The sequence below is a fragment of the Polypterus senegalus genome, chromosome 4 (assembly GCF_016835505.1).
Source record: "Polypterus senegalus isolate Bchr_013 chromosome 4, ASM1683550v1, whole genome shotgun sequence".
NCBI classification, from domain to species: domain Eukaryota; kingdom Metazoa; phylum Chordata; class Cladistia; order Polypteriformes; family Polypteridae; genus Polypterus; species Polypterus senegalus.
Window position 1 is genome coordinate 99,682,851 of NC_053157.1, and position 18,567 is coordinate 99,701,417.

General features: G+C 38.0%; 1 protein-coding gene across 2 annotated transcripts in view; it reads left to right on the forward strand.

Annotated features, from left to right (window-relative positions):
- vldlr (very low density lipoprotein receptor) overlaps positions 1–18,567 on the forward strand; it is a 258,783-nt gene that overhangs the window by 127,693 nt on the left and 112,523 nt on the right. For both annotated transcript variants that reach the window (XM_039751092.1, XM_039751091.1), the window contains exons 10-11: positions 4,953–5,124; positions 12,662–12,880. In XM_039751092.1, coding sequence (XP_039607026.1) covers positions 4,953–5,124; positions 12,662–12,880 — 391 coding nt within the window. The remainder of the gene's footprint in view (positions 1–4,952; positions 5,125–12,661; positions 12,881–18,567) is intronic.

The following is an 18,567-nucleotide window of genomic DNA, read 5'->3' on the forward strand; positions in this document are numbered from 1 at the left end:
GCAATTGCAGGTTAAGTGCCTTGCTCAAGGGCCCAACAGAGCAGAGTCCCTATTGGCATTTACGGGCTTTGAACCGGCAACCTTCAGATTGCCAGTGCAGATCCCCTAGCCTCGGAGCTACCACTCCTCTCAAGTACTCTTCAATGCATAGAATTTTGTGGTGTGGGGCATCCCTGTTCAAAGTAAACTGATGTGCATGTAAATTTCAGGTCAGCCTTTTCAAAGTCTTAGATAGGAATATTACTGTGGATTAGTTTGTGGGTGGCCCTGTAAAATTTTAATCTGATCCTGTTGGTCTAGTGGCCTTTTTAGAATTGGCATGTATCAGGGGCTATGTTGTATATAATGGACAAAGTCGAAAATAAGAGGCTGGGTACAACAGATCAGTAATTTAAGTCTCCGAAGCTCCATATGCTGCCTCTGCATTGCTCCTAGTTGGTCTTTGATTGGAGGGCATAACTGGTGTCACTCCTTCCTGCTAGTGAAGCAATCCTTTAAAACACCAGAGCTGTGGCTGTGAGTAGTGTTTATAGCATAGTTGTTGATAGATTTTTTTTTATTTTTTTTTTTTAAGTTTTCTGAACTTACCCTTATATGATTGTAAAAGGAGTGCAGCTGGATGATAAATTGGACTGGTCTGCCAATACTGATGCTCTGTGTAAGAAAGGACAGAGCCGACTAGACTTCCTTAGAAGACTGGCGTCCTTCATCTGCAATAAGATGCTGCAGATGTTCTATCAGACAGTTGTGGCGAGTGCCCTCTTCTACACAGTGGTGTGCTGGGGAGGCAGCATTAAGAGGAGACTGGCTCTATTGTATGCATGGAGCTGGACAGTTTGACATCCATGGCAGAGTGACAGGCGCTGAGCAGGCTCCTATCAATTATGGAGAATCCACTGCATCCATTAAACAGTATTCCCTCCAGACAGGAGCAGCTTCAGCAACAGACTGCTGTCACTGTCCTGCTCCACTGACAGACTGAGGAAATCGTTCCTTCACCACACTATGCGACTCTTCAGTTCCACCCATGGGGTAAATGTTAACGTTATTCAAAGTTATTGTCTGTTTTTACTTGCATTTTTATTACTCTTTAATATTTTTATTGTATCTGTATGCTGTTGCTGGAGTATGTGAATTTCCCCTTGGGATGAGTAAAGTATCTCTATCTAGCTCTTGGGAACTGCTTTCGCAATTATCTCACACCCCAAGCAAAAGCCTAATATTGACAGGAGTATTGTGATTTTGACGCCAATCGGCTGCAAACCTCCACTTTACCACAGGGGGATGAGACCTAATGTAGGAGTTGGGAGACTATGGTTTGTCTTGGACAAATTGCAGATGGTTGTCTTTGTACCAGCAAACAAAGATCTGGATGTTGACTTTAACCACATTATCCTCTGTGTCCAATCGCTATTCTAGTAGTGAATGTGGAAGTGATGAACTGCAGCAAATACTTGATTTATCCACATTAATGACTGGCTTGAATGATCTTCAAACACTGAGGAATTATATGAGAGAGTGCAGAATAGACTCTGCTTATGAATGCTGCTTTCCTTCAATGTTGATTGTGACCTTTGCATTTTCAAATTCTTGCTGATGTGACATAGAGGCTTGTCCCCTCGCCCCACCATTGTGTTCCCAACTGAGCAACATTAGACCTTTAATTAGGGTCCAAGACTCTGAAGGTAAAGCTGAACAGTACTCTCCAGTAATGTAAGAAATTTTGCAAATACTTCAGTTGAAATTGAAAGACCACTGATCAGAATAAGATAGCGAAGAATGTTCAGCAGATAATCTGGGTATGATCAATAAGCCCATGATATTTGAACTGTGAAACTGCACATTAGAACACTTCAAAGTTATTAGCCAAACTTACAAAAACTGTAGCGTAGTCCTTCATTAAACATGCTGCTGTCAGTGGAGTTAGAACTGATCAAAAACTGACTCAAGCTTTATGCATGATGGTGTGTAAAGATTACCTGTTCCAAAGGCAATTGTATGACATGGTAGAAGTAACTAATCCTAATGGTACATGATTAGAAATGGTTTAAACTCCACCATGAAATGGAAATAAGCATTTCACTATTTGGCTTGATGATTGAAAACTTTGATAAAAGCAAATTTCCTCTACCATGATGTGCTGCTTGCCTCTGCTTATACGTTTGCAAATTGCATGCTTTAATAATGAGAATGTTCACGGGCAACTTTGAAATATGGCAGTGTCTCATTGACTGTTCCATTGACTTCTGCATAGGTTAAACATGAACGTTTATTATTTTATTAAATCTGTCTTACTAACTACTGGTTGTACATCACATTCTTCAAGACCACCTCTGTAAAGTCTAGATATGGTGTCTCTATAAAATTTAACCAAAGTGTGTGACACTTGTGTGGATTTTGTTTATTATACATCCCTTCCCTAATCCCTATAATATGTGCCTTTATTACTGTGATGAATGGCCTTTGGTCAGTTGTCCTGCTCTTACAAGTTTTGTCTAATTTTAATATTGAACAGTTCAGCCTTTTTCTTTGTAGAAACTGATATCCTGACTTCTCTTTGCAGTAGATTGCAACTGTTGCAGATTGTAGATCAACCTCTGCTCAAACTACATAGTGTTCAGTCCAGTGTGTCACTGCAAACTTTACTTAAGTTTTTGGTTATTGAATTAGAACCCCTGTGTTAGCAGCTTAATTTTTAGTTATCCATTCAGGTTTTTTTTTTTGTCCTGTTTATATAAATAGTAGTCCATACAGGGCTAGCTCTACCATGTAGTAGGGTGGCATTTTATATATCAGATATCAGTAGTGGCTCTCTGGTCACCTTTTCAGCTTGGTCTGGAGCAGCACAAAGAGCTGGCTTGGAGTCGATAGAAGTATAGTATGGCATTTTATCTCGCCCAGTATTTTTTGATATTGAGAGTTTGAAAATGGCATGAGAAAATTTCTTGGGGAAAATTACTGAATAACTTTCCAGTGAAATAAAACATCCCATAGCACCTAAATTATTACTGTGTATACTACTGCAGTTTCCCCAAAAATAAAACGTACGCTGAAAAGAATCCCTAGTATGATTTTCGAGCTGCTGTGTAATATAAGCCCTAGTCAAGATCGTCAGCTGAAAAGTAAGGCACCTAAGGCCAGGTTTATACTTCATGCGATGCGACGGCTGTGTCTGAAACATCCATTAAATTCAGATGACATCTTGTCACACTATCTCTGAAAAGGATGTTTAATGATTACATCCATCAATTCGGGGATGCACCCATTCCAGCAGCATCGGTGTAAGACAAGCAAAATCCTTTGACAGGGCAGCAGCTCATTGCAAGATGAACACAAGCGCACACACACACACACACACACACACACGCTAACGTCATTGTAGCTGCGCCAAATCCTCAAACTCTCATGTCATGATGGAAAGCTGAGCACACTGTGGAAACCCACCTGGAAAACATGGAAACTCCAGGCAAGGATCACAAGGGACACTACTTCCTGCGAGGCAGCAGTGCTACCACTCTGCAACCTTGCCTCCCCTATGTGTGTAACTATTAACAGTATTCATTATTTAAATGAAATCAATGATTTATCTGTAAAGTGTAACATATATATTTTAATAAATTTCATCATGAAAGTGATGTAAAGTATAAATCTAAGAATTCTAAATGTGCAGAGAGCTGGAATAACATAAATTTAATGTGTTCTGTGTGGCGATCTGTTTGCCACTGCTTTCTGGTCGGGAGGAAGCCCCAGAAGTGTGTAGCAATTTAACTGGGTCAGTTTTAATATGACTTTTATGACAGTCTAACCTTGTACTTTACTTTACTTTATCATTAAAGTAAAGTGCACATTGAGTTTAAAGCTGAATTTTCCACTTTAATCACAAAATAGACATTTTCATTATGTGTTTTCCCCAACCCCCTCCCTCTGTGGCTCAATTACGTTGCCATACATTCTGATTGTATTTTGAAGGTGCCAAAAAAAAAAAAACACATGGCACAGAAGATGGTATGAAAAACTTTTAAAATATATCATTACTTTGTGGAATACACAACGCTTGAATATAAAAGGAACATTAATACATTTGTATGTCTGTATTTTGCTTCACATCGATCCATTCATCAAACATCTAAGTATACCCATCAGTCCTGTAGGATCTACATAGCGGCTGGAGTAGCAAGAAATTCGAGATTGAATTCAGGGTTTGAATGTGGAGAGTTATATTCCAGAAGATGACTTGACTGTATCTGGATAAATGTATATTGTTGTATATGAATAAATGAGATTCCCTAAAAATAAACCCTAGTGCATCTTTTGGAGCAAAAATTAATATAAGACCCTGTCTGTCTTTCTTGGAAACACGGTAGTATGTTTTGGCTTGCAGTGTATTCTACTAGATTTTTGTTTGAACTTAGCAGAAAACAATTGATGACAATATTTTGACTTTTAGTACAAATACTTCAATTTACTACAGTTTTATCATGCTTTTGAAGTTATGTAAAGTAATTTTTATTTAAGTCAAAGGGTAGTTATTCAAGTAATCTGCCCTTGACACTCGTACTGAAAAATGGTTAGCTTTAAATCCTCAATTTGATCCTTATGGACTTTGAACAAGGCATATATCTGTTGTAGACAGAGATAATGTGCATTGGAAATGTATAGTGTGGTCCCGATCTAATTAGGCCATTTTCATTACGCTATAACTTAAGTTTATTACATAGAAAATCACCCAAAAAATCCCAGACCATTGAAGTGTGTGAACTAATGACATGAAGAATCATCTTTGCGCCAAACTGGAATCGTCCCCATGTAAATCAAAGTCATCCAGACGATCTGGATCTTCATAATTTAGATCTGGACCACCCTGTACTGGTGTTCACTGTCAAGAAGAAAGTATTGTTTGCAGATTTTGTATCTACCAAAAAATATGGCTTACATTTTATTTTCATTCTTAGGAAAAGAAGCTTGTTTAATTTTCACCAACAGAAGGGACATAAGGAAAATTGGATTGGAGAGAGGAGAATACACCCAGATAGTGGATAATTTGAGGAACGCTATTGCAGTGGATGTAGATCACTCTTTTCAGAAGATATTTTGGGCTGATCTTGGACAGAAAGCAATTTTTAGGTAACAAGTGGTTTTCCCCTTGAACACTTTGTATTATTGTAAACAGTCAAGTTTGAAATATTTTAAATATATTCTGAACAAATACCTTTTCAGTAAACTTGTTTTGCCTAGTGCATTTGTAGTGAGACTTTGTTCTGTACATCTTCATAGTGGTTTAAAAACATAATTGTAGCTTTCTAATCAGACTTTGCAAAATTTGCATACGTGATATGTACAGTATGTTTTGAGGCTTGTTTTAATACAAAATAATGAAGTCTTCTGGTTCACAATGTGTTAAGGCTATTTAGATTTCTTGTAATTATGATTCAACCGTCGAAACCTGAATTTTCGAAACGGAATAAAGCATATGAAAAGGAGGGTTTGTACTAGGATTTTTTTTTGGGAGCTTACTCAATTGGTGCATTCTCATTTCTTATGTTCTGTTTCCTCCGGTTAATGTATGCAGCCTATTAGTAAAGTTACAGATAGTGCCATAACACTATTCACTTCAGAGTTTTATGGTGTATTCGTTTTAATACAGGGTCTTTTTTGCCTTCCATAATTAAGTTGGCAAAATTGATCCCTACCAAAGTAAGTTTAGACCTTATATTTCGGAATGATTCTTTTTATTCTCCCCATTAGAAACAGTATATGAATTCTTGAGCACCTTTCAATTTGATACCAATATGTTATATAAATTAAAGATCTTTTAAAACTTATTTTAATGGCTACTCCCTTGTGGCTGAATGTTATGTGCAGGTATTGTCTGAACTGTTTTTTAGTACTGCTTGGCTTGCAAGTTAACTGCAAAAACACACTTTTCCAAATTTTTTAAAATTATTTTATTGTACTGTAATCATTCCATATAAATTGATAAATTTTACAAAAAATAGGATTGAAAACCAGTCAACCGCTACAGCTGAGAGAGAGAGAGCATGGCCAATGGGGTAAAACTTAAGGCTTGTAAACATACCTAAATTGATGAGTTTAATAGGCCAATAGAAATGAATGGAGAAGAAAAAGAAATGTGGAGATATTTTTTCCTCTGTGCTTTAAGAGCTTATTCTAAAATATTGATTAGATCCTGCCAGGTTTTGATAAAATTCTATAACTGATTCTCTAACTGAATATTTGTTTTGTTTTTTTTCCCTAATTTCAAATATTATAAAACCTCGGTTTCCCACAGACTTAAAAAAAGGACCGTTAGGATTCTTCCAGTTTTTAGCAAAATAAGTCTGCATGCCAGAAGTGTAGTGAGTGCAATCACAGTTTGTCCTTCTCCACTTTAAATCCATCTGGAAGAACACCAAACACAGCTGTTAATGGGTTAGGAGGGATTGTGACACTTAGGCTGTCTGAAAGGCATTTAAAAATGTTGGTCCAAAATGATATTAATTTCATGCAGGCCCAAAACCTGTGACCCAGTGAGGCTGGGACTTGATTGCAGCATTCGCAGGTTGGATCTTTCCCTGGAAAAATTTTGGACAGTTTTAGGCGAAACAGATGTGCTTGATTTATATAATTATAAGTTGAATAATTGTATGCTTTGCACATATGGAGTTCGCGTGAAGTCTCTGCATTGCTACTTTCCACTCCTTTTCTGATATATTAAGAGATCTTTTTGCCCTTTTTGGATCTTTGAAAGGGAGGGACTGTAAAATTTTAGATATTGCAAAGATGGTGCCCAAGTCCTTGAAATTGAGCAATATTTTTTCCAGCATGGACGAGGGTGCAAGATGAAGAAAATCAGGCAGTTTGTTTAACAAAGTTCCTAATTTGAAAATGTGTAGCTGGAAAGTTAAATTTGGAATGTAATTGTTCATAGGATGCAAAGGTGTTGTGTGTATATAAAGATCTCTAAACAATTTAATCCCAAATTTTTTCTAGATATTAAAGAGGTGGTTCTCTTGCAGAGATGCCACAGTTAAAAGCCTCTCCTTCTTAAAATGCTTTCAATATTGGTTCCATATTCTGAGTGAGTGAAGCACAATTGGGTTATTAGTATACAGGTATTGCCGATTAACTTGCATTTATTGGGGCACAAAGCAGGGAATATACAGAAGTACTGCAGGATTTTACTTCTATTGCGGACCATGCCTGTGTATGTTCATCAATTTGTGTCCAAGTTTTTATAGCTTGCATGTTTGCTGCCCAGTAATAAAACTGAAAGTTGGGTAGAGCCATGCCACCTTCTGCCTTAGATCTTTGTAGAGTGGCTCTTTTGGGTTGCAACATGAGTCTCAAGGTTCACTTTTTAGGATTACATTTGAAGTGTTAAAATTCTAGGAATGTTGGGTTAAGAGTAGGGTGGAAGATTTCATCAGCATATCAAGGGCGTTTTTGGGGAAGTGCCAGGGACATTGGGCTGTCTATATGATGGTGTGACGATGTGGGTTCCACTTCATGCTCCCATCTCCTTTTGAAGAGCCATCAATCCCGACACCATCCGTAATGTAACCAGATGAGCTGGGCAGTGAAGATCTCACAAACCAAGGGGATGGTGCAAAGTGCTTTTATTAAAACAATCCAACAAAACACTGCCCAAATAGTGCAAATGTTATTAAATAAATAAATCCAATAAAAAGGTAAAAATCCCAGACGTTTAATCTTGTTTTAGCATTGTTTTAACATCCTGCTAACAGTGGGGTCACACCAGCCAAACTCAGCTTCTTCCCAGTCTCTCCAGCTCTTTCAAGTTATACTTGGCAGGTGAGACTTCAGCCACTGCTGTCCTCATACTACTGACCCTTGGATCCCCAGGGTGGATTTTTTCCTGATCATACCCCCTCTTCTATTAACTCAATGGGCACAATCATGTCCTACAAATGCTGATCACTCTCTCCATTTGGGACCCCTGACTGTGCTGACCTTTCTCAGCTGGATGACTCATAAACGCTTTCCCCTAATGCTGCTCTCTGCCTTTTCCTTTTTTACCGTTCAGCAATTTTACCCTTTTTCCCTTCTGCCTTGCGCTTCTCCTATTTATTATAGGGATATGACTCAGGTGTGGCTTCTAGCAGCTCCTAGATTCAATTACAGATATGGACGATATCTCACCTGTGCACATAAGCGAGGAAACGCCAACCTCGCGTAGCATTCAGGATCCGCTCCGGCCACAATACCATGCCACCTCTTTAACCTGCGAGTGCGGAGATAATTTAAAAACTGGGCTTTTATTTTGAGCTGTGGACCCGCTGTATCACACTCCTCCTTGCCCCCTCCCTTAAGCCCCAGTTGCAGGGGAAGGCTCCACACCATGACCAACCCTGTGCAAATGGCGGACCAGGTCCACGGCTTGGCCACACTAAAACTAATAAATTAAAAGTGCTAAAACAATCCCGCTCTAAAACCGACCCAAGCCCCCCAACCGAGTTAAAAACAGGACTTTTAAAAAAAAAAACAATAAAGCAAATCCAATGTCCATTCAAAGCTCAGTCCTTTAAAATGTGCTCTGCCGGCTTCAGTCCGTGGGTTCTTTTAACAGTCTGGCACCTACCCCGCTTGCTGCTCGGTCTCCTGCTCTTCAGTACCCACTGCCAGCTCATTCCATCACTGCCACTATTTGTGACGATGTGGGATCTACTTCATGCTCCAATATCCTTTTTAGGAGCTCTTGAACCCAACTGTCGGTAATGTAACCAGATGGGCTGGACAGTGAAGAACTCACAAAGCAAGGGCACTATTGCTCAGTAATTCATAGGGATTTACCAGAAACTGTATGAACAGGCTACTAAATGAAGCAATGGATAAAAAAAAAAACTGAGTGGCAAAACCTAGGGAAGTTATATTCAAGTTAATGGAAAATATTTTTTTGTAAGCATTCTAATTCACAATTTCAGATTATTTTGGCAAACATGTTTAATGTATGTCAATTATGATAAATGCTTATGGTGTAATGATAGAAATTAGTTCAAGAGCATGGATTTTACAGTCATTAATGTATAAACTTCCTAATTTTGTCAAAGCTTGTGGTATAAAGATGAGTGCTTTGTCAGGGCACAGCTGTAATTTAGATAAAAATTGATGTGGATACAATATTGTTCAGGCTTCGTTCCATTAATTTCGAAGACTCATTTACCTTCACAATTACATTATAGATGAAAATGCTAGTTAGCTCATGTCTAATCTGTGTGTCTCTTCCTCATACAAATGTATATTCACTCACATATACAGAATAAATATACAGTAAATTCAGGGTCACTTAAACCTGTTCTGGAATTGGTGGTGATGTGGCTCCAGCACTTTTCCTGCTGTATCCTCCTCTCAGTGGCATCAGAGGTGGGGGTCATTGGTATATGTTGTTGTCTCTTTTGGATTTTGAGGTCTTATCAGTTCTTTGCCCAGCTGTTGAAAGTAGTTTTTTCTGGAGTTTTCCTTCATTCAAATTTAGATTTAGTACTGTCTAAATCACTCATTTAGACAGAGCTGTCCAAGATAGTAAAAAAAATATTGCAAGTGCAGAGCATAGGGTGGTTATTTTGCAGCTGTGTAACCACTTGCTAACTTATCTGGGTTATCTACTCTTCCTTTTTGTAGCATTGTAATCCATAATTTGTGGTTTTTGATGCTCCCTGCCACAGATTTTCTGGTCACTATACAGCATGCTCATGAGTACCACATTTTTTCCTTAAGATACAAGAAACCAAGGATGCATCTGTTGTAAACAAACTTGAATTGACTGACATGTCCTCTGTACTTGGCAGGTGAGGTGGTAGGTTTTTTTTATTTTTTTTATTTTATCATTCCTACTCTTGTCTGCTTTCATTGAGATTGTCATGTACAGGATATCCCACATCCCTAGGTTTTTCTCAGTGGCTCCTCCAGCAGGCTTTACAGTGTATACCTGCATGTTCCATATACAGTATAACATGAAGCGGCACCCCAGGCAGCTGAGATCTTCATTCTGTATTTGCCAGGTTTATATGGTATGCACTGCCTCAATGGGCAGTGGCCAGAAAACGGCATATTTAAGCTGCTCATTAACAGTAACACTGGGTCTGAGGTGGTAGCCCAGCTGAAGGCATTCCACCCATTTGTCCATTGACCCGATTGCAGCTAGTTTCTTTCTCTGTAGTCAAGATTGAATGGTTTTCTTGTTCATGTAAGGAGCCAATGTGATAAAGATGTGAGTGAACAATTTAGTTTTTTTGACATACTTCAGTTTGTTTAAGTCCATTCTATCTCCTTCAAATTCATTGTAAGACACTGAAGAAAACAGGATTCTCTACATTGTTTTGTAAAATGTTTGGGGTCCATCTGTGCAGAGAATTTCTTTGCCTATTTGTTGTGTTCCATTCCAAATCAGTTTAGAAAAGATGTGTGTAGTTAGTATGATCGGTCTGAGATTAGGCATAGTACTTGAATGGTAAGTTATTGAAGTTAGGATGGGCGTGAGTGGGTTGGTGGTGGTATTCATGGTTGATGTTGTAAATGATTGGTCATTTTGGGATTCAGTTTGAGATATGTGGAAACAATGCTTCTAAAGAGATTCTGTTTTTCTACTGCCTTTCCACCGGTGAAATGTAAATGTGTTGGGAAGGCACACAAAAAAATTCTCGTACATTTAAAAAAAAAAAAAAAGCCAAGGACTTTGAATCAAGGGTTGGATATTTTAGTTTCATTTTTTTTTTTTATACAAGGGATCATTGAAAGTAAGTCCTACATAAATAAAAGCCACACCAAGGGTTAAACGTAACACCCTCAAAGCAAAAGTTTCTATAAATGGCAATTCCCTGGCAATTCATCTGGTGTATGAAATATTAAAATCATAAACTTGGAATATTTTTTCCTGACTTTGACTCCTATCTGTGTGCTTGGACAGTAAATATAAATCAGTAACATAAGGTGTTAGTGTTTTGGTGATCCTACTTGGTTCCTTTATGCATAATTAGTGGTATACTGCATAATCCAGTTGATGATGAAATATTGCAAATCTCTAAACACCATGCCACACTTTGTGCATATAAGCAAAACTTTCAACTTAATGTGGATGAAAGGATTCTTCATTATGTAGGAAAGACAGTCATGCGCCACAAACTGTCCCTTGGAATGCTGCTCAGTGTATTATGATTGGTGGGATTAAGATTTGACCAGTTTATACCTTCTCTGCCTAACGTTGCCCACTTTTTCCTAAGTTTTGACTTGCTGACCCAAATACAGTACGTGTTGCTGATTATTTTGCTTTGGGGAAGTTAAGCATGATGCTTTTCAGTATTGAAAAAGCTACAGTCAAGATTTTTTTTTCCCATTGAAGAAGCAAGTTTTCAGTGTTTGTTGAAAACATAACCATAGTGGTGATGTATGAAAAGTTATAAATGGATGTTGCATATTGTGCAATGTGTAATAGTGCTATATTGATGGGACTGGCTGGAATCGTGGGTATCACTTGTATGTCACTCTAGGTTGGCTTTTGGATATATAAAGGGATGGGTTCATCTACTTGCAAAATTGTAACTTTCACATTGGGTGGCGCTGCCCACCCAGTAGCCATGCAAATGACTAGAACAAAGATGAGTAAAAATGGACTAAAATCTAACTCAGAATATTAAAAAGGCAATATTATAGTTTATTGTTGTATAGCTCTAAATCACACAAAACAATTAAGAGAGACCCCTTTTGATGTAGTGTGGGTGTCAAGAAAAAAATGGGGGTAAAAACGAATCGCAGAACACCGTAATCCTCAATACAAGAATGCTGTTGCAATTTAAATTTTAAAATTTTAATTTAAAAGCACACATGAAAATCGACGAGTGTCTTATCACATACAGTAATAGGATTTAGATTCCCCCTTTTCATAGCCCTGGAAACCTTGGCCATCAAGCTGCCTCCCCCTGACTGGCCATTCTAGATCTGAGTCAGTGCTGTGCCAGCCAATCTGATGAAAGGACCCTTCTACTCTGATTCAGTGCTCCTCCAAAATGTACAGGAAGCAGTAATTTTCATATTAAAGTTCATATTGAACTTGTAAAATGATATACTGAACATATTTTTGAACACAATTTTGCCTGATGGGGCCCGAGTTGCTTTGAAAGCTTGCATATTTTAATCTTTTTAGTTAGCCAATAAAGGTGTCGTTTTGCTTGACTTCTCACTACATTCATAACTGCTAATGTATACTCATTGTTTAGTTTCTCTCCTCTTTTAAAAGATCAAAACTCCCTACTTGTAAAAACATATGGAAATGCAATTTAGTGCATCAAAGGACAGTAAGTTTGTGTCAACCCTTCGTTCCAAGTTAATAGTTATTTTCAAGAAGAAAAACTCACTGTTTTGTCTGCAGTTAAGTGTAACATTTTTGCAGTTCAGTGCTGAAATACATTCTTTTGGTTTTAGTTTTTTTTTTTTTTTTTTTTATTAAATCCTTTTTCCATCACATGGTGGGATTAGACCATTAAATTTGTAGTTTCATTACATTGTACTTTCTATACTGTGGGTATAGTTTTTCATCAGTGCATTTAGCATGTTAACCTTAGAATTTAAGATATATTGTAAAAACCACTAATGTTATCAAGTTTAAGGGAATATTCTTAGTATATAATTCTAGTTTCGTTTTGTACAGATCATCCTTGGAAAAGCACAATCAAAGCAGCCCAGTTAGGATCATGGATGTTCAGATGCCAGTTGGGATTGCTGTGGATTGGATCTACAAAAATATTTACTGGACTGACCTTGGAACTAAAACTATCTCTGTGGCAACATTTGATGGAAACAAGAAGAAAGTTCTTTTTGACAGTGGTTTAAAAGAACCAGCTTCAGTTGCCCTTGATCCACTATCGGGGTAAATTATTGAAAAATATTTAAATGTTTTGCTTAGTCCAAATTGTTTTTTGCATAAACTTTTTTTTTTCCCCCTAGGCTCTAGTTTAAATGGGTTAGTTAAAATGTATTTTTTTTATTAGAATTTCTCCTCACACTTATAAATATAGTAATGCAATGTGTTTTTTTTTTCTTTCAATTGAATGTTCAATCCTTAAGTGGGTTTAGCTGATTTATACTTTTATCTGTGTAATTGCATTTTCACTAGGACAATTAAGTACCATAATGGGCACTTTGCCTAAATGATGCAAATTTGTAGAAAAAGAAATATGAAACTTAGCAGTGCTTAAGCTCTGCATTGTAAGTGTTTTTTGTTGTAGGTGAGGTGGTAGTGGCACAGTGATTGGAACGGTTTCAAATGTTTCTACCATAAATGCATAAAAGGAAATAGATCAGGGGTGGCCAACTCCGGTCCTGGAGGGCCGCCGTGGTTAGTTTTAACAACTAACTGTTTAATTTGTTTTTTAAAACACAGACCCTTTTAAATCGGGACTATGCAATGTTGGTCCTGGAGGGCCACTGACTTCAGGTGTTTTTTGTTCCTATGCAGTTGCTTCATGATCATATGACTTTTTTTTTTTTTGGTAGATTTAGTTGTCACATTTATGGTTTTGAACAGTTAATTGCATATTTTAATATTAAATAGTTGTATTGTTTTAACTGCTTGTTAGAAATAAGATGCAAATGCCAAAGAAACCAGATCTAAATCTAGCTTGTCTCCATTTCCTCCTGCGTGTATTTGTCATGCACTATTTGATTTAAGTACTCGGAAGGAACTGAAGGGAAATTGAACTGTAAATTTGTTTTTAGGCTTCAAATCATTTGGATGATCTGTATCATTTAGAAATGGGAAAACAATCTGATTTAATTGACTGACATGGTAGAATCAACATTAAGCCATGAAATTAAGATATATTTTTGGTGAGGACTGGCATCTGGGTTGAAACAAAAACCTACAGTCACTGCATTTCTACAGGATTGGAGTTGGCCACCCCTGAAAAACACTTTTTTTTTAGCATTTTATCAGTACATTTGATTGTGTACTGAAATCCTGCTATCCAGGATCCTTCATTTAATCTTCTATTTGAAGTTGGGGATACAAAATGACAGTATGTGATTGCCAGTTATGTATTACACAAACTGCTGATTAGAAGAATGCGTTTTGGGGGCTTAAGGGACCCATATAAAGAGTTCTGTTTAAGATTAGTGTTTAAAGTAAGGGTGAGAAGAATGTTTGGTCCTTAAGATTATGGATGATGGTGAGGAATAGCTGTGGGAAAAGAGTGGGGTTAAAATAAGGGTTTGGGGGAGGGGGTATGAGGATCTAAATAGGATTAAAAGAAAGCTTTCAGGGCAAGAATAGAATGAACCTTAAGATTAGGCAAGGGAAAGAGGAATAGAGTATGGTAAACAGTGGGGTTAAGATAAGGATGTGTGAGAGGGTTAGGAAAAATGGGTTTTCCTGAAAGTAAAGGAAAAATATTGAAGTTTTGGTGGTGTATTTTTCAAGCCAGTTATTTTTTCACAATCGTGGTATATTTGTTTGTGATGATGCAGTTTAAGATGAAGATTGTTGTAATATTTTGAAAAACTACCTCATCAGTACTATATAATGGGGGTAGAGCAGAGGTCATCAGTCACAGTCCTGTAGGGCTACAGTGGCTGCAGGTTTTTCTTCTAACCCAGTTGCTTAATTAGAAAGCAATTCTTTTCTTTTTAATTTCATGGCTTGTTAGTGCTTTAACTCTGTGAGGTAATTCTCATATCCTAGATTTTCTTCCCCTTTCTAAGGATATCCTCCAAATGATTTGAAGGCTTAAATGGATGAGTAATTCTCAGTCCTTCTTACTCTTCACTTTCAAAGTATTTATTGAACCCAATCGTGCATGATAAAAAAACACAGGTGTAAATGGTAACAAGCTAAATGGAGAAATGCCAGTCTTGTCATTTGCATGTTGCTAATTAGGAGCAGTTAAAAACCAAGAATACAGCTGTTTAAGACTAAGCAATAAGGGTTCAAAATCTTAATGAGAGAGACAACTTAAGTGAAGCAGAAGTGTTACTTGAGCAATAAGTGCTTCTTAAGCAATTGGGTTGGAGCAAAAACCTGCAGCCCTCCAGGACTGTGATTGAGGACCCCTGGGGTAGAGCATACCGGGGTCCAACATGGAATCAAAAGCATTTAAACTTGAATTTGTTCACTTTGAACTAGTAAAGGTTTTGAAAATATTGTAACGCGTGTTCCACATTTCTGAGGCATGTTTATTATAACAAGTAAACTGGAAATTTCAGATTCTTGCATGATTTTACATGTACAGGAGTGAGAGTTGTGCCTCTTTGCAGCATGGTGATGGATGTACATACGAGTTTCACTGTAAATCTAAACTGTTTACACCGCATTGCAGATTTATGTAAAAGCTCTTTTTTTTTTTTTAAATTACCTGCACAGTTGTCTTAGGGCCGATTTATACTTCACGCTCAGAACGCGTACGCCCCCGTATCATGGCTGCCACGCGTTTCTAGTGTTCATTTCACGTGTCCTCTGAGCAGGTCCTCAGAAATTAACGCGACGCGTGCTCGAGTTGCAGTACCAGCAAAAAGTCGGGGGGCGCAGTGTGCTAAAAGTCGGAACGTGACGTCAGAGTCTCTGTTTACTATCTGCATGTGACAGCAAGCCTCTATGGAGATCCATCGGGGATCGATGTACGCGCTTTGCTGTTTGATGAATGGTTCAAAGTGGTGAAGCAAAATAGTGACATACAGATGCATTCGTGGTGCTTCTATATTCAAGCGTCGCATATTCCCGATCGTAATGACACGATACATTTTAAAAGTCTCACATACCATCTTTTGTGTCGTCTGTTTTATATTTTTTTGCTTTACCTGCCGTCAGGTCCAAGAAGCTCATAGCGATTAAAAACTGGGATGACGTGTACGATGGTCTGCTTTAATAATAAACTACGAGGTTAAAGTGGACATTTCGAGGTTAAAGCCGAAATTTCCACTTTAATCACAATACACGTTTTCACCGTGTCTTATTTTTTTTTCTCAGTGGCTCAAATACAGCGCTCTACATAATGTTGCCGATGTGAAGTTGCCAAAAAAAAAAAGACTGCACAAAAGATGGTATGTGAGACTTTTAAAATGTATCGTGTCATTACAATCGGGAATATGCGACGCTTGAATATAAAGGCACCACGAATGCATCTGTATGTCGGCATTTTGCTTCACCACATCAAAGCATTCATCCCGTAGGATTTACATACAGACCGTCGTAAACGTCATCTCCAGTTTTTAATCGCTACGAGCTGCTTGGACGTGACAGCAGCGAAAAGCAGCAATAGATCGCCACACAGAACAAATTAAATGTATAATCCAACTCTCTGCACATTTAGAATCTTTAGATTTATACTTGATATCACTTTCATGGTGAAATGCATTAAAGTGTGTGTTACATTTTACATATAATTTTGTTTAAATAATGAATACTGTTAATTACACACATGGGGGTGTCTCGCAGGGAGTTATGTTGCTGGTATTTCCTGCTTGTATTCCACACTGTGCTCCGGTTTCCTTCCAAAGATATGCAGATTTGGAGATTTTGTGCCGCTAAAATGACGCTAGTGTATGTGTGTGCTTGTATTCACCTTGTGATGAGCTGCGGCCTCGTCAAGGGACTGTTTCTCACTCGTGCCCAATGCTTCCTGGAATGGACACATCCCTGGATTGATGGATTTAATAAATAAACATCATTTTCAGAGATATTGCGGTAAGGTGTCATCAGAATTTAATAGGTGTTCTAGGCAATTCACAACACCGAGAAGCCGAACTTGTTCTCACCGTAATATCTCGCACTGCCACCTGGTGGATTCCTCCAGTTTTATGTAAAGTACGCGTGCAAGTATGAACACTACAAGGCTTGCGTAGCAGGCGCGTCCGCTGCAGCATGCGTCGCGTGAAGTATAACTCCGGCCTTAGAGGTACATAATGAAATTGTGCTGATTTCAAATGTGAAGGTGGATATCTGCAGCTGTTTTCCATTTCCATCTGATAAGTTATTTATTGCCGCCTTAGGTTTGGTAGACTCTAAATTGTGGCTTTTTTAGACCACGAGCAGTGCTTAACACTTCATATGCACTAATTAAACAGATTTGTTTGTATTTCCTGTATTTATTATACAATATGTGCACCTTTTTCAGCTAGGACGTTCACAGTAAGATTTTATAATATATAATATTAGGATATAATAGGTTATAATGTATATTTCAGAGGCTATCCCTATGAGCTGTTACTTTTAGTTGCTGGTGCAGTTGAAAGTGCTGCTACCTATCCCTCTGTTTGTAGTGGATGTGGTGTGTTTGGTTACTAGGCAATTCCATATTGACCAGTGGTTCTTAGATGTCAAAGCAAACTTTGTCATCTTAACCATATACAAGTACTGTATATAGAAATTAAATTGTGAAGCTCAAGGTCCACAGTGTAACATGAAGTGCAAATAAAAAATCTAAATTTTAAAACGCAAAAAATTCAAGACATTGTGCAAAGACAAGACAAAGTAGCAGCAGCAATATGACCTGTAGTAAGCAATATGAACATTGATGCAATGTATGGTTGTGTGCAACCTAGATAAATATATTCAATAAATATGTAATACAGTAATTCCTCGCTATATCGGGCTTCGACTTTCGCGGCTTCACTCTATCGCGGATTTTATATGTAAGCATATCTACATATATAACGCAGATTTTTCGCTTTGCGTTTTCTGCGGACAATGGGTCTTTTTACTTCCTGTACATGCTTCCTCAGTTGGTTTGCCCAGTTGATTTCATACAAGGGACGCTGTTGGCGGATGGCTGAGAAGCTAACCAATCGAGCACGCAGTTAAGTTCCTGTATGCTGAATGGCTGTGACGGAGTGCCAAATTCGGTTCTGCGGCGTTAACCAGGAAGTCTCGTCTCGCTCATTCAGCATCAATGTGTTTCGCTGTTTAAAGAGTGAACTTTTGTGCTCTTTTGTGTTTATCTTTGTGCATAGTCAAGCCCTTCATTGTGGCTCCAAAATGATCTGCTCCTGCTACTGCTTCAGGGGCCGTGCCCAAGCACCAACAGAAGATGTTAACGATTGCCGAAAAGGTAAACGTTTTGGATATGTTGAAGGAAGGGATAAGCTACGCCGCTATAGGATGCCATTACGGCATCAATGAGGCTACGATTCTTTTTATTTAAAAAGTAGGAAAGGAATATGAGATCTACGGCCGCAGTGTCCTTTTAACCAGGATGCAAAACGAGTTGTAAGTGGATGTAATAAGGCAGTAGTCTGGATAGAATCTGCTTTAGAGATTTGGATTGAAGAAGAACGGCGGTGCTACACAGTCGCTTGAACAGACTCCTTTAGAAGAGCTATAACGCTCTCCTTTGTTGTGCAGTAAAACTAAACTCATCGTTATTGGACAAGTCATCGTGTCATTGTTGGTGAGTAACCATAATTAATTTTCTACTTGCAGTACTTAGTACATGTACGTATGTTTAGTGTCACTGTACACACATTTACTGTATACAATTTTTCTTGCATTGTACGTATTTATTGCTGGTGGCCTGTCTATCGTAATGGCTGTAACATATGTGATATCGGAGACACTCGATCATTTAA